The following is a 19516-nucleotide window of genomic DNA, read 5'->3' on the forward strand; positions in this document are numbered from 1 at the left end:
CAAAACAAAAGAGTTATAATTATAATCCATGGGAATTTCTTTATATATTGTTTTCAAAGGCAATACACATTTCTTTATATATTGCTTTCAAAGGCAATGCACATGTCATTCATAAAATAAAGACAAAAGTACTAGTCACATAGACACCAACCTGACAAAGTGGAAAGACGACAAAACGCTTGCTTTAGCCCAAAGGACCCCAAACAAGAAGGAAAATTACAATCAATACCTAATAATTCGCTATGCCTTACCAACATCTGTCACCCGCCTCTGGCACCACCACACGGATCCCCTAAGAAAAAGGGGATAGGGCACCTCTTCAGCCGAACTCGAGGCGCCTCCATTGTTGATCTATAGCTCTACGGACCTCCAAAGTAGCTCACCAAAGGTGAAGCCTTTGCCTTGAAAGAATTTGGCCGGGACAACACCCCAAACACGCCATCGAACTCTAGATTTGGGACCCCTATAACACAACCTCAAGGAGGAAACCTGACCCACTAGCCTTCAATTATGAATCAACCATCTTTGAGCTGTTGCCGACATAGACCACCACTGACACCCTTTCCTAAACAACTTCTTATACTTCGTTCAATGCCAGAGCGAACGACGTCGCAATGGCAGAGCACGGGGACACAAGTCCACCACAAGGAAGTTCTCCCTGCTCGAACAATCTTGCACCCAAATCCTTCATTGACCACATCAAAAAAGGATTTGGAACTCCTTTATTTAGTGCCGTTGTCACCCTCGTCAGAGTGAAGATGTGGTGTGGCAACAAACCTAAGCTACGAAGACCCTAAACCTACAACTACGTAGGTCTGCGAGTGTGAGATCCGGTGTCCCCGTCATGACCGATGATAGAGAAGTCCTCGTAGGGCTGGGCCCATAGGTGTGCAGACCGCGCGGCATGGCCCATAAATTTTGGGGGCCCCAAAATTTTATCTGCCTATTATATTTTTTCCGGGCGTTGGGTCGTACATGGCGTTGGGCCGTGGCACATTCGCGACTCCACGTAGTCAAGCGCCCCAGCCTCCTAGGCCGCCTGCTCGATGACTCATGGATCGGAAACTGAAAGGGATCGTCGGATCGACTGCATCCAAAGGACGACTTCCCTCAAATTAAAATCCAGAGGAAGGCAGGCGAGACGGCGCATCCAGAACTGATCAAAATCGATCGCATCCAGCTCCAAAGCTGCGACGGGCGACACGGCGATAATTGGGGCAACGAGCCTGCCACTTCCGATTAACTTCATCTAATCAACATGTTTCTCTCGCCAAAACAGGTAGCCTGCCGTAGTCTCACTGATTAACTTCCGCTCCTACGGTCCTGCACCTAATTTCTAAATCCTAATTAACTTTCGGCAGGGATCGTTACTTCATTAGAGATTGGTTCTTCCCTCCCTAGTTAAATATCACACTAGTGAGATAGGGCCTCATTTTTTGGTTTCGCACATGGCTTCGGATTTTGCCGGCCCGGCCCTGAGTCCATAGTGGAGGGGAGCCGCGAGAGGACGGGCCAGAAGGCTGCAGGTCGCTCTAGGCAAACAAAGTTGTCTTTCTTCTTCCACGGGAGGAAAGAAAACGATAGCCCTACTAATTTAGGAAGAAAGGAAACGATAGCCCAAACTTGTACGTGTCTGCCCTAGTTTCCTTATATAGGCGACAACTGATCGTATCATGTAACGAAAATTTACAGGTTGAATTATTGTACAAGTACGTACTCATGAAACTTCCTTGTACAGTAGTATGTTTGTAATCCTTTGGGCACCTCGATCTCAAACGGCATAAGAGCGCACGCTACCGAGTGAGTGTATATGTATATAAAAGAAAGAAACTATGCCGACGTAGAACGTCCGTCCGCCGCTAACCCGTCTTGCCTTGTTGCGTTGAACTGACGCTCGGTTCAGTGTTATTATCGTGCCGACACCGGGAGCCGTACGTGTTCGTTGGCCGCTTCGGGCACGGATGCGAGTCCTGTCAGGACTATGACGAGCACCGCGCGCGTCGGTCACACGGTCGCCCTTGTTATAAGGTTCCACACCTACGCTCAACCCAGCCCATCAATCAAACGCAACCAACCCCGGCCGCCTCGCGCCCTCGATCGCACGCAGATCTCGGCGCCCCGATACGCACACGCGGACGTGCTGTGTGTTACTGGAGTAAGCTAGCAGCAATGGCGCACAACGCATCGGCGGCGACGACGGCGCAGAAGCGCAAGTACACCGAGGAGGAGGAGACGGCCGGCTTGTGCGCCAACGGCTGCGGCTTCTTCGGCGCCGCCGCCACCGGCAACATGTGCTCCAAGTGCTACCGCGACCACGTTCACGCCGCCACCGCCGACACCGCGGCGGCGGGGAGCGTCTTCATCGACCCTGCTGGTTCGACCGCGCCGCCTCCGGCGAAGAAGGCCAGGATGATCGTCGCCGTCCCGTCCTCTGATGGTGCGGCCGCCTCCTCCACCGCTGTGGCGGTTGACCCCGCCGTGACGCCCATGAAGCAGCCGGCGGTGGCGGCGAACCGGTGCGCGGCGTGCCGCAAGAAGGTTGGGCTGCTGGGGTTCCGATGCCGCTGCGAGGGCACCTTCTGCAGCGTGCACCGCTACTCGGAGAAGCACGACTGTGGATTCGACTACAAGGCCGCCGGCCAGGAGCAGATCGCCAAGCACAACCCGCTCGTGGTTGCGGACAAGATGACCGGAAGGATTTGAAGCCCACAAGAAACCACCAGATCAACGGCGAACCGATCAAGCAGTAGTCATGGCGTCCTCGAGGATAGAATCGATCAATCTTCTTTATATTTGCTACTAGGTCTTGGAACGTGTAAATATTAGTTTAGGCTTACAGAGACATCGGAATTCTGTAAATATTAGTTTAGAGTTTAGATTTCGAAGATACATGAATTTGTACCGCGAGTCTTGAAACATTTGTTCACCTCGATTTTATAATTTAAAGCAAATCACCACGTCTATACAACAAGTTTCGGTGTAACATAAAAAAGTAATAGGTCTGCTGTGTAATACTCTCTTAAAGTCGTACTAAAGTTAATACATTTATTTTGAGACAAAGGAAATATCACAAATATGCCCAAAAGGGAAAAAGAAAGTTGATACAATAGATACGCGGAGCCAACGAAGCGCCGGCTAAAGCCTTGTACAATGTATAAGGTGCTTAGGGGGAGATGCTTTATAAAATAAACCATATTTTTCTCAAACATCAATGCTTATCTTTACAAGAGAGGATGGGTGCTTCATTAAGCGTTTGTCCTCTATAAATAAGCACCGGTGCTTAAGAAAATATGGTTTATATTTTTCTAAGCACCTTGCACTGTCTAATGCCTAAAAGGATATGCAATATGAAACCCACATTGATGATCCCGCCAAGTCACTCGATGTTCCGCTGTCTAGTAAGCGGGTGCCAGTGCACATCCCAAAAAGACTCGCTCAATCACCATTCGTTACGCGTTGTTCATAGGGTGTAGACTATCACTGCGAACACTCACTAGGAGAGACGTCTCCTCCTACCGGTATGGTTGGACTGGGCTTATACAAACTCTCCATTCAGGTCCAGAGCCTTATGGACAAAGCTCCAACAAAAGTGGGCAGCGGACCTGAGAAGACAATGTGGGTCCAGGACTCAGACACTACACACGGGAAAATACCATCGCCTGGCCCATGCCGCTTGGCGACCTCCATCCCTGAGGGGACGTGACCGCGCAACAACTGCCAAACAAAGATCTTAATCTCCAGCGAAAGCGGCGCTTTCCACAAAGGAGTGGCCCATGCCAGCATAGGCGCGCGACATAGGCCGCCAACAACCCAACAAGGCCAGGTGCCCAAAGACAGTATCCAGAGAGTTTGTCATAACAGGAGGGGGAGCCTCACTCAATTCAGCCCAAGCAAGGGTCTCCTTAGACCCAAATGTTTGTCAGAACGAGATGTTCCAATTCCCATTATGGGCAATTCAGGGAACCAAAAACATTGAGTTCGAGGAAATCACAAAAAAGCAAGAAAATCGGCGTGGGGGACCATACCAAGCTATGGGTCCAACCAGAAGAGAGACCTTCTCCATTGCCTCAAGGGACGTGAGTCCAAAGGTGGATCCCATGCTTGATTGACTGTAGGGACTTCCAACACTAGGAGCCCTCCTTATTGTTAAGATTAGTTAACACATCGTTAATTAAAGAATAATCCCCGTCCCGTCGCGGCCGCGCCCGAACAGTCGCGTCTTACGAACGCGTCCGTTCTCATTGTATATAAGGATTCTGTAACCATCAATAAAGAGTTCGATTCAATCATTTGTCTCTTGTCTCTCTCGTTTAAGATCTAACACGTAGTCCTCGGCTTGCATCCGTGCAGGTGGCGCCCGAGGCAACGGCCCTCGGCTGGCCCTCCGGCCACGGAGGCAGCGGCGCCCTTCGGCGTGGCTCCCACAGCGGAGACGACGGCGCTCCGACAGTCGCGGCCCTGGCCGGTGTGCCAAAACAGGGGCGGGCGGTTACAGGATTTCTCCTGGTAGAAAGCGCTCGGGAGTAAAGAAATAGGAATCTTATCTCTTCGCAAGTTTTGCATTTCAGCCTTGTGGCTTTACCTATTTCCGAAATAGGTCAAAACTTGCCTCTGTCATTGTTTTACGGCTAATTCCTGGAAGTTTCGGGATATTGCAGCTTGGTCTAACGTTATGCCATATGCAGATCATCATTTAGCCCATTTTTCTGCTAAGTTTAAAAATTCCAGAAATGTGTGGTTGTTGATGCTTGACATGTTCAATGTGTTTGCTTTTTGGCAATCCCTTTAACATGTTGTATTAGTACAATGACACTGTTTTGCGATTGAGATTAAGTTTTCTCGCACAATAATATTGATTTGCGATTGAGATTTTTTTTCTTCTCGCAAAACAATCTCATTGCGATTGAGATTAATTTTCTCTCGTAAAATACTAATTCACCCCGCTGAATTATCTTGCAACTTGATACAAGATCATCTCGTTTAATTTGAGGTCGATAAAATTCAAGTTTCACACTTGAGCATCAAGTTTGCAACAACATTACTATTCATGATGTTTACTTTGAAATTGCAACTTACCAACTTTACGTTGGAGTCATGGAGTTACACGCTCATGACCAAACTGCATAATTTTATTCCCCTCTATCTTTGGTACGTGGAAATCTATCAAGTATTTCCTATCTGTGGTAATTCGGTTACACACCAATATCATCACCCCGACATACATCATTGGCCCCTCAACATATAGTTGGGATCTATGTGAGGAATAATTGTATTACCGTCAATACCTCAAGCCCCTCTCATTGGGAGTTATTCAAGGCCAGTATGTTGATTCAATGAGGAATATTTTCAGGCATTAGGGGGAGAATTCAAGTACCATAAAGAATTCCAGGAAATTAGTGGAATGTTCAACACATTTCTGCCTCATATCCACGTAATCAAATAGCTGAACCATGTGTTCAGAAGATTTGCAACATATTGCAAATAACCTGCCAGATTCATTTACTGACTATAAAGGTGTCACACAATCCTACAATCCTGCAAAAGTATGCCTGAAAGAGTGGAGGTACCAACAAAATCCACTCCACTCCCCGTTCAAAGCAACAGGGGGAGATGTATGGCAGAAGTACATCAGGATTCAGCTTCTCGCAAGCAAGGATATTAAGGCCTGTGAATCAGTAAATGCAAGTCAACTTCATGTTGGCAGGCAACTAATGGGTAGTATACACCCAGTGGATGGGAAACCTCCACCAACCCAGGTCATAGTGCACACAATGACCGGGACATTGGAATACCCGACTCAATCGCATTGGGAAATCGCGAGCAGTCACCATGGGTAACGATATTTCCATCAACTATATATTGATATATAGATTCTGGAGAATCATATAACCGGAAGTCTACAATTGTCGACATACATTTCTCAACTAGATTGCAAAAACCTTTCAAATAATTCAGATCCAAAGACCATGGCCATGGCAAAGTGTGAACAACACTCGGACTGAACTCAAGCAAAGGGTGTAATATAGGTAGAAATGATCTTGCTCAATAATGGGAAGGTATTCATAAGCAATACCTACACCAGTTTTCTTCTAGAAACAGAATTGAGAACAACGAGGTGGTGAAACAAAGAGCAAGTATTGTAGCACAAGGGTTTATGCAGATACCTAACTATTCTCCAGAGGTGGAATCTCATTCCGATAACTTATATCATTGGCAGTACAAAATCATCTATCTCTGCAGTTGATAGATGTAGTGATCACATGTCCATGTGGCTCACTAGATTCAGACATGTATGATTGATTTCCAATGGAATCTCAATTCTGAATCGAAATACAAAATGCAACATACATTGTGTAAAAATCAGTAAGTCACCATATGACTTATTGTTGTCGGTACATTTGGTACAACCGACTTAGTGAGTTCCTTTCCACAAGGATTACTCCTACAATGATGGTTATCCATGTTTGTCTGCCATGCATAGTGATTACTCCTGCAATGACGATACATGTAATCATCTAAACGACGGAGTTTAAATGAAGGATTTGGGTAAAACCAAGGTACCGCTCGTTACTACAACTTGAGCACCTTCACTCATACATTTTGGTACACTATGTTGTCTATATTCAAAAATATATTGGAGAAATTCATTGTAGACAAGTCTTATACATCCATAACTCTCATGGTGGTTCATTCTCTAGACATAGAGAAAGATCTATTTAGACCAAGAGATGATGGAAATGAAATATTGGGACTCAATGTTCCTTAATGCCATTGGATCCATCAAACACAATTGGTTGGTACTCAAGAATATCTTTCGATATCTTCAAGGCATCAAACATCTTTTCCTGGTTTTTCAGTTTCACAGAAATGTGAACACCGATATCATTGGATACATTGATCAGATCCCACTATATCAGATCGTAGACAAGCTTAGTGTTCCTATTAGGTGTGGTAGCCCTCTCATGAAGAGTCTTCGAGACAGACCTCATGGCTACATCCACCAACCATTATCTCAAGGATAATGTTTCTTGTGTTGCCTGGATGCAAACAGGTTACATAATAAGCAATATCGCTATATTGCATATCTTGCAAGTCAAATCATGTGACTGATTTGTTCACGAAGTCCCTATCAACTTCTACATTCCAGATATATGTTCTTGGAATTGGTGTGTGACGGCTTTAAAATTTGCAAGAATCAGGGGGGGTATCTTCCTGAATTGTTTCTGTTCAATGCATCATATTATACTCTTTTTCCCTTCATGAGTTTACTATATAGGTTCTCATAAAGGTTTTTAATGAGGTAATATCAACACAAGATTATATGTCATACTTTCGTTTTCCCCACCGGGATTTTTAGGAAAGTATATACGACATATTTATTGCCCTCTAAATTCTATGGATATACTTCATATTGAGTTAACAGAGGCAATAATCATTATATGTTGGATCAATTTCTCCTTATTTTCCCACAGGGTTTGAAGGAGTTTTACCATCATATCATACACTACTCCTCATATTTTTCCCACAGGGTTTTTGGAGGAGATTTAATCGAAGATGATGGATCCTTATGCGGTCAAGCGGTGATTAGGGGGAGTGTTAAGATTAATTAACACGTCGTTAATTAAAGAATAATCCCCGTCCCGTCGCGGCCGCCCGAACAGTCGCGTCTTACGAACGCATCCGTTCCCATTGTATATAAGGATTCTGTTACCATCAATAAAGAGTTCGATTCAATCATTTGTCTCATGTCTCTCGTTTAAGATCTAACACCTATGATCGCAAGCTAGGAGAGGGCGGCCATGTAGATATTTAGCTTTAATGAGCAGCAATTATAAGCCCCCTCCACCATGGGAATCCGTCACACACATCTCAGCATAAGGGACACATTCATACGCCCAGACGCAAGCATACCTGTTATCTTTGACTGCAAAAACAGGACATCCCGGACCATATTCTTATCCAATGCATTAATGCTCGATACATTTGGTGGGCCTGTTTTGCATAGCTTTTTCCTATGGTGGGAGTGTCTAGCACTCTCGATAGGATGCTAGACTGGGGATCCATGTCTGTGGCATCTTTCCGAAAGCAGCGAGAAGGGAGTTTGACTCTCTCTTTATGTTGGTCTTCTTGAGCCTCCGCAAACAATAGAATGCTCGCGTGTTCGCCAACACAGCACAACAGGCCAATGAAGCTTCTCTGGTCATAAGATGTGTATGGAGGCGCATGGGAGATCATTACATAGCAGTAGAGAGAACTCCCCTCTTCTTGTATGGGTGTGGTGTTGGCACCAACAATCATCTTATGATTATTTTGTTGCCATCTTGTAAAACTCATATGCTTCCTTATATAACAGCATGGTACGTTTAAGCGCACTGTCAAAAAAATATATGCCGAGATGCAAGAACACCTGGATCACCTTGGTCCCTAGGAAAGAAAAGATCAACCCACTTACTCATATGGTACTTCTAGCAACCATCGTCCACCTGCCATAATAAGCCATTGATTTCGCACGAAAACCCCAGCATGGGGAGCGCGCCATGTGGTGCGTCCCAACGCCGACATGTGTCATGTGTTGGGCTCCCGCGGGAGCACTTTTTTTTTGAAGTTGCACGTGTTATTGGTTTTGGGGGGATTTTATTTTTACTTGGTTTTTCCTAGGATTCCTCAAAAAGAAAATTTGTTTTTCCAATTTTCTCGCGTGAAGCACATCGTGTGAAAAGCGTATATGTGCTTTCGCCCACATATGTGCTTCTACATGAATTGCACCGTGTGTGTCGAAGGTGAAAAGGCACAATTGTGCTTCACGGTGAAGCACGGCTGTATTTCCCGAAAAGTGAAAAGCACAACTGCAATTCCGCGAAAAGAACAAATACACTTTCTAAAAGCTTCGCGGTGAAACATAACCGTGCTTTCGTGTGAAAAACACATGTGCTTTCCGAAAAGTGAAAAGCACAGGTGTACTTTACGATGAAACACAAATGTGCTTCCCAAAAGTGAAAGCACCTGTGTGCTTCCAAAAAAAGGTGAAAGGGCAAAACCACGCTTCCTTGTTTTCGGTTTTCCGTTGTCTTTTTTTCCTCTTTTTTGTTTTTGCTTTTTACCGGTCTATGATCTTTTCTTGATTCAGTTTTTTTTATTTCAAGTTTTTTTTGGGAAAAAATGGTCTAAACCTATTAACATAGGATCTAGTTTCGAAGATCTCAACGCAGGAACCCAAATAGTGAAAATGGTTTGTGATTTAGATGTAGACACACGGTTATATTTCTGCTATAAGACGCTTATATTCATTTACAGAGGAAGGACAACTTTTTGAACTAGACTATTTTTTATCAACTTGCCCCCCACCCACACAACTGTGTTTCATTCGTCGATTGATTAATGCGAGAGTTTAGTTCATAGGCTGGTTAAACTGTGATGCGTATGTATAAACTTAATTTAGTTTGGTACAAAAAGTGATACACATGAATATAAAGAAACAACGAACATCTAAAAGGCCAATCGACTGCGTGTCGTGATTCTAAACAATAATCAATTGCTTGTGTTGGACAGCAGTCCAATTATTATGTCGGAATGGAGAAAAATTGCACGAACCGAACAGTGCGACCGATCACACCATGCACGACGTGACTAGCAAAAGCACGAACAACATAGTCGGTACTTGGTACTTGGGCGCCGGCAGGTCATCACCACTTGGTAACAAAGGGCCGCCTGGACTTGTGAGCAGACGAGGACGGTGCCGGTGCAGGGGCAAGCCAAGGAGCGTCGGCGGCGAGGATTGTATTGTGAGCAGACGAGGACGGTGCCGGTGCAGGTGCAGGGGCAAGCCAAGGAGCGTCGGCGGCGAGGATTGTATTGTGAGCAGACGAGGACGGTGCCGGTGCCGGTGCAGGGGCAAGCCAAGGAGCGTTGGCGGCGAGGATTGTATTGTGAGCAGACGAGGACGGTGCCGGCGCAGGGGCAAGCCAAGGAGCGTCGGCGGCGAGGATTGCATTGTGAGAAGACGAGGACGGTGCCGGGGCAGGGGCAAGCGAAGGAGCGTCGGCGGCGAGGATGGTGACGTTGAGCTTCATGCCCATAGCGCAGTGGTTGCCCACGGCGCAGACGAACCACCTCCGCCCGGCGCTGGCGAGTTGGACCTGATCGCTGCCGGAGTTCCAGGCGCCGAGGCCCTTGGCGCTGTTGCACGCCCTGAAGTCCGGCCCGCTCACCTCCACCACGTTATGGTTGGCCTTGTTGTACTTGAACACTGCGAGGGCGTGGCAAGCCTTGGTCATGACTCATGACATGATCAAGGAATTGAACGATTCTCTAAGCTTAGTTGTGCGCAGTGACAGGTCAAATTTCGTGGGCAAACAGAGCATGAATCCGGAGGAGGTATGGAGTTGATTGAGTACCTAGTGCGTCGCCGACCCTGAACTGGTTGCTCTCGGACCAGGTGGTGTAGTCGAACCCGAGCGTCCACCCGCTGCCGTCGCCAACGACGTGGACGGTGGCGGAGGCGAGCAAGGGGAGGAAGGCGATCGCCGTCGCCGCCACCGCCATGACAAGCATCGCCTTGGAAGCCATGGAGATCGAGCACTGTAACTCAAACTGAAACTACCTCTTTGGTTCCTTGTAAGGTACAGTACTGAACTGTGCAATGGGTGTGAGGAGAACGAGTACTCCGGCATGGTTATATAGCGAGACGGATCTTGCCCGATTTCACGTACGTACGTGCGGGAGAAATAGTCAAAAGACACCGGGGAGCTCTGCATTGGAGCGACCAATGGAAGAAATGGATGCATCGATCGATAAAAAGGCAGGACGATTTACGAAGTTTAGTTTAGTCTGACGCGGTCTCTGGCTGGTTTCGTTTCCGGCTCTTTGTCCACCTGTGCTCTTGCTGGTGTACGTGACGTGCCTGCCTGGTGCCGGCGTACAGCACCGCTGCCTACTCGATCGGCCGGAGGCGCACTACATGTTGAGTATAATCTCCGTAGTTATTATCTCTGTTTTTTTCTTTACACAATAGGTAGATGTAAGTCGCCTGAATTTATAATATTTGGGTCAGTCAAATTTCACGTGAAGGAACTAACAACCAGAGAGAAGGAAGGAGCTCGCTGGAGGAAAGGAAGGAGCTCGCCGGAGGAGCCTCCTGGTCTATCTTAGGATCACGTTCGCCGGGGCTAGAGGAATGGTCGGGGCAGCGGAAGCATGGTGGTGGGCAGCGGTTGAGGGGAGGGCGGGCCGACGAGGGTGGCGCGGGAGCACCAGCGGCCGCGGGCGATGGTGGCTGGCGGTCCGGCCGGTGGTCTGTGGGGCGGTTGGGGAAGAAGCTGTCAGGTCATGAGGTTGAATAGAGGATCCGGTTGTTCGTTTTGCATCCGACGGCTAGAAAGAATCGACTAACCCAATTTAAGTTTCCAGCCGACTTAGGGCATCTTTAAGGCGGACCTATAAACCTCCCGCAATCGTCCAGATCGCGGAAGCCATCCAACGCCAACTTATATCGGTCGGTGGAGCGGTCCGAATGCGATTTCTCCCGCAAACCGGAGACAAAAGTGGGGGAGATTTGCGGGAGTCCGGACCACTCCCAAGCCCGCTTCTGACCGTCCTGGCCCACCAAAAAACTCCACCCTCCCGCGCGCGCCCCTCCGCATTGAAGATGGCTCAGGGTGGACGCGACCTCTCACTGCCTCCGCCATTGAAGAGGTGTGCCGGCCGAGGGTGCCGCCCGCTGCACACCTGGCTAAACATGCCTCCTCGCCGCATTCATACACCTTCATAATCCCACGTGGAAGCCGAGAAACCTACTCCATCCACACTTCCGTTCAGGAGCGGGCCGGCATTAAACTCCACGCCGGCCGAGCTCTTCCTGTCCGCCCTCTATTTAAACGATGGCAGGCGCCGGGCAAGAATCACACCCATCCGCCGCTCCCCATCTCCTCCTTCACCATTTTGTCCACCATTTCGATGGCATCCGACGGGCAATACGAGGAGTTCTCCGACATAAAAGCCGGCATGGTGGCCCGCCGAGCCCGACGGATTTTAGAGGCAGCTCACTGCTCCACTTCCCTCTCCTAGGTCGCCGGAGCAAGTAGCCACTCCAATCCGGCGCGTGGTTCAGCAACTCGCCGCTCCAAGCCAGCTCGCAGAGGAGTGACGAGTTGCTTCAGGCCGGCACGGAGGTGAGCACGGTGGCACGGGCATGGACGACGCCGCGTCGTACCGCCCCCTCAGTGCCTACGACCGCACCATCCACCGTCGACGCACGCATAGCTGTGTCATGCGGACAGAGAAAGAAGGCGGGTGCGCGGAGGAGATCGACGAGTCGATGGCCAACACATCCACGTCCACGTACGCTGGCAACTTGAAGGGAAACTAGAACACGGGGGCCGTCGCCATTTGGGTCCCAGGAAGGCCACCGTCGATGCGTCGCCGGCTTGTACAACCGGTGACGTGCCCGATTTCTTCTTTATCTTAGGCCACCCTGGCCTGGGCGTCCACGAAAGCACCCTTCCCCTCCGGCTGAAGCACCCTCTTCGCCACACTCCGATGAGCGGCGCAGCCGGACATAGGGAAGATATGGGGGAAGAATATGCCTTTGGGACTCTCGACAGTCCGGCGACGAAGGGATCCGCCGCGGCCGACCATATACTAGTGTAGTGTATCCGTGTCATGGGAGTGGAGCTCTGCGTGACCATACGTGCACATAGTTTCAACTTCTCATTTAAAATATTTTCAAAATATAACGGTCTGCATCCGATTTGTATAAAATCCGTCATGTTTGTATGAAATCCAGTTGAGTTCGCATGAAATCCGCACTTGTTTGCACGAATTTTGTCCGGTAGGTTTGAGTTGTTGTGAAAATGTCGGCGGCTAGCGTTGGATGGCTGCCTCCCGCATCCGTGTCCACGGACTGGTTCCCCCCTTCCGCGGAAGGATGCGGGAGGCTTTTTGTGGGTTGTCGCTGGAGATGCCCTTACACCTAGCCACTCCCTTTTCTGTAAAACCACTGAGACCAAATGTCTCAATCCATTAATTAATACAATAATATTTTATTAATTGGCGAAAAGAAAAAACAGACCAGAACCATTGCATAATGTGAACAACACAGTGCACCACCGTCTACCTTGGCCACACATCCAAGAGGACTCAACGGCATCGATGGGAGAAGAGCCATCAAGGTTGTTTGTAACTGTCATCGTCATTACTTTTCTCTGCGCAAATGACTCCAGATTCCATCACAGCAACAACAAAGTCATCACCGCAACAGTTGCACCTCATCGTCGTTACTTCTGTCCATGCTGTCCATGCAAATGCCCCATGACTCCATATTACTGCAACAACCACCGCAACAATTGTTTATATGGGAGCACACGTGACTTTAATAACGATGTCACACCCCATGATGGTAGGATCGGGCTAGGGATGCAGAGCGGCGCCCGATTTGCCCCGCTTCCAAATCAATATATCTCAGGTTAGTTTTAATTCTTCCGGCCAAATTTAGCTTAGTTTGAACTAATATCATGCTTATATGGGCTTTTGCGGGATACCCGCCTGCATCCCTAGATCAGGCCCAACTAGGTGTTTTAGACTAAACCATACCCTGAAACCTTGTAAGTATCACTTGATTGCACTGTTGAAGTTGATGTATGATTTTTTTTCCTACAAATCAAATATATGTACTTCCAATGCGATTACATCTTATTATTTCTTAGCCTATATAATGTACGGTTCAATATTTTACATCGGAAATTTATTAATTTTCATTTCACACAAGATTTGCAAATGCACACGGTCAAGAGTGCCAACATACATTATGGTAAACTGAAAAGCCCTGTTCAAGAATTCATTTGCTTAACCAGTTAACTTGCTGATTAATCCCTATTTGTAGGTCACTCAGTAGCTAATAAATTGATTAAACATTTGATTAATTGATTCATTTGACGGTTAAGTTGCCGATTGGTCTATTTATCCCCTAATCGCTAGCCAACCGAGCAGCTAACAGTTAACGATTTTCTCAACAATGCTGAAAACCATGCTAAGCCACGCATACGCAACATTTTTTTACTGTCTGGTGGGACAATCGTGAGACAAAAACCGCCATATGCATAGTAGATTCACTAGTTGATACATGAGAACAATACCTCATGAGCATATATATATATATTCTCGTCACATACAATGTATTCTTCTTTTTTTTTTTGAAATTCATACAATGTATTCTTGTTGTAGCCAAATAGATCAGAAAATAGTTGTGGTGCCAACATAGAGCGAAAAGACTTCTGGGTCCCTTGACCAAGACCCAAAAATTATCATAGCCCTTGCTTACATTGGAGGCATGTCATGCACAACTCCCAGGCCACCCCTGTAGTTAAACATTTGTCAAATGATGCTAAATTGTCATGCCGACGTCATTTATATTGATTATCGTAAGTCAGAATAATGCAACGACACACAAATAGTAGTCTCTATCTTGATTATCGTAAGAGGGCCCACGGTAGTAGTCTCCATCTTGATTGTCCATATGGCATTGTCTGGATAACACATCCTTCTCTTTCGAACGTCTCTCGTCCGGCATTTCATATCCTAAGACATGCATACAAAGGCGGACTATACATCTTAAGAGCACTGACAACTTCATTAATAACCAAATGAAAGAAATCTTTGATTGAAGAAAATTTCCAGGGGGCACAAACACAAATTCACAACGATGTGCTAACATCAAGAATAACAACACACACAACACACGAAACAATCTCTCGATCTCTCATATAATAAAATGCTCGGCTATATGTAAAGAGGATGGAATGGGACTGTGCCACCGTGGGCCCTAGAGCACGAGCACGGCCGCGGCGAGCGCGGTGACTGCCACAGCTGCCTCACCGAAGCGCGCCTGCAGCTTGCCGGCGGGGTTGGTCGGGGTTGCCCCAGCTTTTATTATGCGAACGGGGCCGGCTGGGGAGTTGGTGCACCGGTCTCGAGGACGGTGATCTTGAGCTTCATGCCGTTCTGGCAGTGCTGGCCGACGGCGCAGAAGAACCACTTGCGTCCGGCCTTGTCGAGCGTGACCCGGTCCTCGCCGGTGGTCAGGACGACGGCGTTGGCCGGCTTGGTACACGAGAGGAAGTCCGGCCCGCCCACCTCCACCAGATTGTGGGCCGGGCTGTTGTACTTGAACACTGCAATATAGGTAACACGAGAGCGCGCGGCGAGCAGTTTAGTTTCCGACGAAACCAAGACAGAGAGCGCGCCCTGTTGTGAAGCATGGCGAGATGCATGCGCGGCGCGTGGTTGGATTAATGGTTGTGTGATTACCTAATGTGTCGCCGACGACGAACTGGTTGGTCTCGGCCCAGGCCGTGTAGTTGAAGTTGAGGGTCCAGCCCTTGTCGTCGCCGACCATGTGCTCCGTGGCGACGGCGAGCCCCGGGAGGAAGACCACGGCGAGGGCGGCCGCGGCGACCACGACGACGAGTATCTGCTTGGACGCCATCACGGACAGAGGAAGCAGCAAAGCTAGCGAGATGACTGGCTTGTTGCTAAAGGGGAAGGGTCCTGTGATGCAGCTCGTGTGTTGTGCTTCTAGCTCTGGCCTTGCATGTATATATAGGGAGTGGCAGAGCTCCATCAGTAATAAGTATGGCACGTATGTACAGGTACGTAGTTATCACCGTTTCCACTCGAACGCGTCTTGTCTTTGACCGGGGCAGAGGCAGCAGCTGGCCAATGGCGGCAATGGTGTGGCTCTGGGAGTTGAATGCGTCCGTGTGGCGCAAATGTAGTATTGCCTTGGTATCATCGGAAGAGCAGAGGGATACCCAGCGTCAGTCATCGGAAGAACAGAGGGATGCCCAGCATCAGTCACGAAGATGCTAATTTTTTGGTCGTGTAAATGAAAAGACGCGAAATCACTAATTGAGAAGTACTCATCGCAAAGATCACTCTTATCTTCTTAGATTACAATAAATGGCGTGTTGCATGTGCATCACTTGTCGTAACCTAAAGTTTTCCTTTTATTTCGTAGATCCATTTATTCAAAACGTTTTATCTCTTAAACCGTGCGTTCAAATCTCGAACCGTTTTCACCATTGGATTCCTCGCGTCGAGGTCTTCAAAACTAGATTCCATGTTAATAGATTTTGACGAAAAAATTTCACAAGAAAAAACCGGACGAAAATACCGAACCGGAAGCATGGGTTTTTTCCCTTCCGAAAGAGGCACGGCCGTGCCTCTCGATCACAACCGTGCCTCTTGCGGAAGCAAAACCGTGCCTCTCACAGAAGGAAAATAAAAAGAGAAAACACGGTTTTTTTCCTTTCCGAAGAGGCACGGCCGTGCCTCTCGCGAAATCAAAACCATGCCTCTCGTGAAAGAAAAAAAAGAAAAAAAACACGTTTTTTTTTCATTTCTGAAAGGCACGGCCGCGCCTCTCGCAAAAGCACAACCGTGCCTCTCGCAAAAGCAAAATCGTGCCTCTCGTGGAAGGAAAAAAACAGAAATCATGTTTTTTTTTTCGTTTTCGAGAGGCATCGCCGTGCCTCTCGAGGAAGCAAAACCACGCCTCTCCTGGAGGAAAAATAAATAAAAAACACGTTTTTTCCGTTTCCGAGAGGCACGGTCGTGCCTCTCGCGAAAACAAAATCGTGCCTCTCGCGGAAGCAAACCGTGACTCTCGCGGAAGAAAAAAAGTAAAACGTGATTTTTCGTAAAAAAAATTCCCATTTTTTTAATCCAAAAGCTAAGAAAGACCGGTGGAAAACCAAAACGTCGAAAAAACCCGAAAAAACCATTTAAAAAGCCAAAAACGCGTGCGAAAAAAAAACAAGGAAGCGCGACACATGGCAGACGGGTGGGAACGCGATAAGTGACGCTGATCGTTGTGAGGCTGCCGAAGAAGTGCTCGTCAACTAGTTGCTCCCGAAAAGACGTGCTCTTGATTTGGCACATGTTATTCGTGCAGTTGGGCACTTGGGCCGGCCAGGTTCGTCATCTAAGAAAAATCCTCCAATTTCCTCCCCGTGCCACAAGAACAATATCGTAAAGACTAACCGGCACTATTGGAAAAAAATGTTGCCGAGTTCTTGACAAATGACCCTCGGCTTATGTTCGTATTCCGATCGAGTACACGCCAAGTGCGCATGGTCGAGTGTCACATTCGGCGTAGCTTTTGTTGAGGTGAATTTAGCCTTCACCGAGTGGTTTGCACACTCGGTTTTAAAGCTTTTTCATGCAGTGCAGATCCGCCTAAGCAAAAAAAAAATCCAATCGAGAAAGGAGTACAAGAGTAGTTCGACTAGCAAGGAAGCTTTGTTCAAGATGTTTACTACGAAGGCGCCAGGCTTGACAGCCTCCCTGCGCATTTTCCTCAAAAGAACTGGGGCGTGTGTGGTGATGAGGTCACCAAGGTAATCTTAACTGTTCATCCTTTTAATCTCTTAGGTGTCGAATCCAACCCCATTTTCTCAATTTCAGACAACAAGCTTGTGCAACACAATGTTTAAGATCATACCAAAACTACACGCTAATCAGTTGAAAAAGATTTTGCCGAATATAATCTCACTTGATCAGTCTGTGTCTGTCCCGTGAAGGCTTATCATTGACAAGTGAGAATGTAAAAGTAGCATATGAGCGTTTTCATTTATAAAGAGATGTAGAAGTAAGAAAAATGCACACTCCCTTTCAAGGTTGATATGATGAAAACGTATACCCGCGTGAAGTGGAATTATTTGGAGTCTGTTATTTTGAAGATGGGTTCTGTGCAGAGTTGGATGACAAAAATTATGAAGTGTGTTCAAAGAGTGTCTTTCTAGTCTACTTTAATGGAAGGAAGTTAGAATAATCCAGGCCATCACAAGCATAAGGCAAGGAGATCCTATTTCGTCTTAACTATTTCTATTAGCAGTCGAGGGGTTGTCATGTTTACTGAAAGCAAGGTCCACTAATGAGAATGTAAGACTGATAGTCACTAGTAGAAAACAGGGCTTTGATTCGGGCCTGGCTAACCCATTAGTCCCGGTTCTTCATGAACCGAGACCAATGGGGGGCATTAGACCCGGTTCATGAGCCCAGGGGGCCGGCCGGGGCCTCGTGGGCATTGGTTCTGGTTCGTCTGGATCCATTTGTCCCAGTTCTAGGCAAGAACCAGGACCAATGGTCCACGCTCCTGGCCCACATCCATTGGTACCGGTTCGTGCCACGAACCGGTATAGAAGGGAGGGATTTAGTCCCGGTTCATGCCACGAACCGGGACAAATAGGTTGCCTATATATACCCATCACCGCGGCAGAGCACTTTGTTTTTTCTGGCCGGCGAGGGGAGGGCATTTGGGTGCTCTAGCTCACCTCCTATGCACATGAGGTGTTCGATGAAATGTCCGAGCCACGCTAGTTAATCGTTCTCCTCTCGAAACTCGATCTCCGAGCTCCATTTTCCCGAGATTTGTCTAGGTTTATCGGTCCGTCACGTCCTGTCCCCGTCTTCACCGCCGTCGATCGCCCGCACCGATCTCGTCTCCGGCACCACCATGGTGAGCCTCTTGTTCTTATCTTCTTTCTGAAAGAAAACAAATTCTTACTTCAGATAGATACTTGTCTAATTTTCTTACTTCTTTTGTTTCTTATTATTATACAGTGCGATGGTTTTGGTATCCGCCCCCGTCGGCCCTCGTCCTGTCTATGATTGGATGTGGTATATATTATCTTTTGATAACTATTTGGTTCATTTATTGTTTATGACAATTATGCCGACCAACGTGACATAGATTTTATTTATCTAGGATGTGGTTGAACCGGAAATTCCAACCGACCCTATTGTCGAGAGGTTAAATTTAGTTGAAGAAGAAAACAATTACTTGAAGGAAAAAATAAGAAAAATTGAGGAGGAGAAGATGACATTGGAGTTGCATGTTGCGGATGTCGTTGATGATCACAAGATCAAGATGGATGCAATGCAGTTGAAGATTAGAAAGATTAGAAAATATACTATTCATACCGAGGCTTGGTATCATTATGCAGTTGGATCAGTTGTTACCTTGGTTGTGATTATGATCGCATTTGTTTTTGCATATAAATGTTTTTCATAATTTCAGTATATGGTTTAATTAGATGCTCCAGAGAGCTATATGTTGCACATGCTATGTGGGTGAAATCCCTTTGTAACAGACGAGTTTCCGTATGAAACCCTGATACTTTGAAAAGAGATTGTCTATTTTGTACACGAAGTGCATCCAGTTTTTGCCGTAAGCCTCTGTACTTTCTTGCACATGCTATGCGGGTGAAATGATGATACCATGCCAACTTGGAACCTTTTCAGAGTTCATTTCAAATGCTTTTAAATTTCATGGTCTTATAGCTCAAAATAATCAGTAAATGCATGAAAAATAACAAATGAAGTCGGAAAGGGTTGTAAATTGATGATGTGGCTTTGAATGGTGCATTTTGAACACAGAAAAACTATGGAGTTCAAATAAGTTCAAAAAAATGAAACCCCTTTGTAACAGACGAGTTTCCGTATGAAACCCTGATACTTCGAA

At 47.0% G+C, this 19516-nt stretch overlaps 3 protein-coding genes across 3 annotated transcripts; 1 reads left to right on the plus strand and 2 right to left on the minus strand.

Annotated features, from left to right (window-relative positions):
• Positions 1 to 2038: 2038 nt before the first annotated feature.
• On the plus strand, positions 2039 to 2951 carry LOC123117127 (zinc finger A20 and AN1 domain-containing stress-associated protein 7). Its single transcript, XM_044537958.1, has one exon. The coding sequence runs from the start codon at positions 2170 to 2172 to the stop codon at positions 2701 to 2703; it is 534 nt and encodes a 177-aa protein (XP_044393893.1). The 5' UTR covers positions 2039 to 2169; the 3' UTR covers positions 2704 to 2951.
• A 6550-nt stretch (positions 2952 to 9501) lies between these two features.
• On the minus strand, positions 9502 to 10274 carry LOC123115085 (uclacyanin 1-like). The gene has a single exon (XM_044536353.1). It carries the CDS (start codon positions 10272 to 10274, stop codon positions 9684 to 9686), a length of 591 nt encoding a protein of 196 aa, XP_044392288.1. The 3' UTR covers positions 9502 to 9683.
• A 4352-nt stretch (positions 10275 to 14626) lies between these two features.
• On the minus strand, positions 14627 to 15546 carry LOC123117128 (blue copper protein 1a). The gene is made up of 2 exons (XM_044537959.1): positions 15301 to 15546; positions 14627 to 15164 (listed from the first exon to the last, which is right to left on the minus strand). The coding sequence occupies exons 1-2, from the start codon at positions 15476 to 15478 to the stop codon at positions 14923 to 14925; spliced, it is 420 nt and encodes a 139-aa protein (XP_044393894.1). The 5' UTR covers positions 15479 to 15546; the 3' UTR covers positions 14627 to 14922.
• Between the last annotated feature and the right edge of the window lie 3970 nt (positions 15547 to 19516).

This window comes from Triticum aestivum, chromosome 5B, assembly GCF_018294505.1.
Source record: "Triticum aestivum cultivar Chinese Spring chromosome 5B, IWGSC CS RefSeq v2.1, whole genome shotgun sequence".
In the NCBI taxonomy this organism is placed as follows: domain Eukaryota; kingdom Viridiplantae; phylum Streptophyta; class Magnoliopsida; order Poales; family Poaceae; genus Triticum; species Triticum aestivum.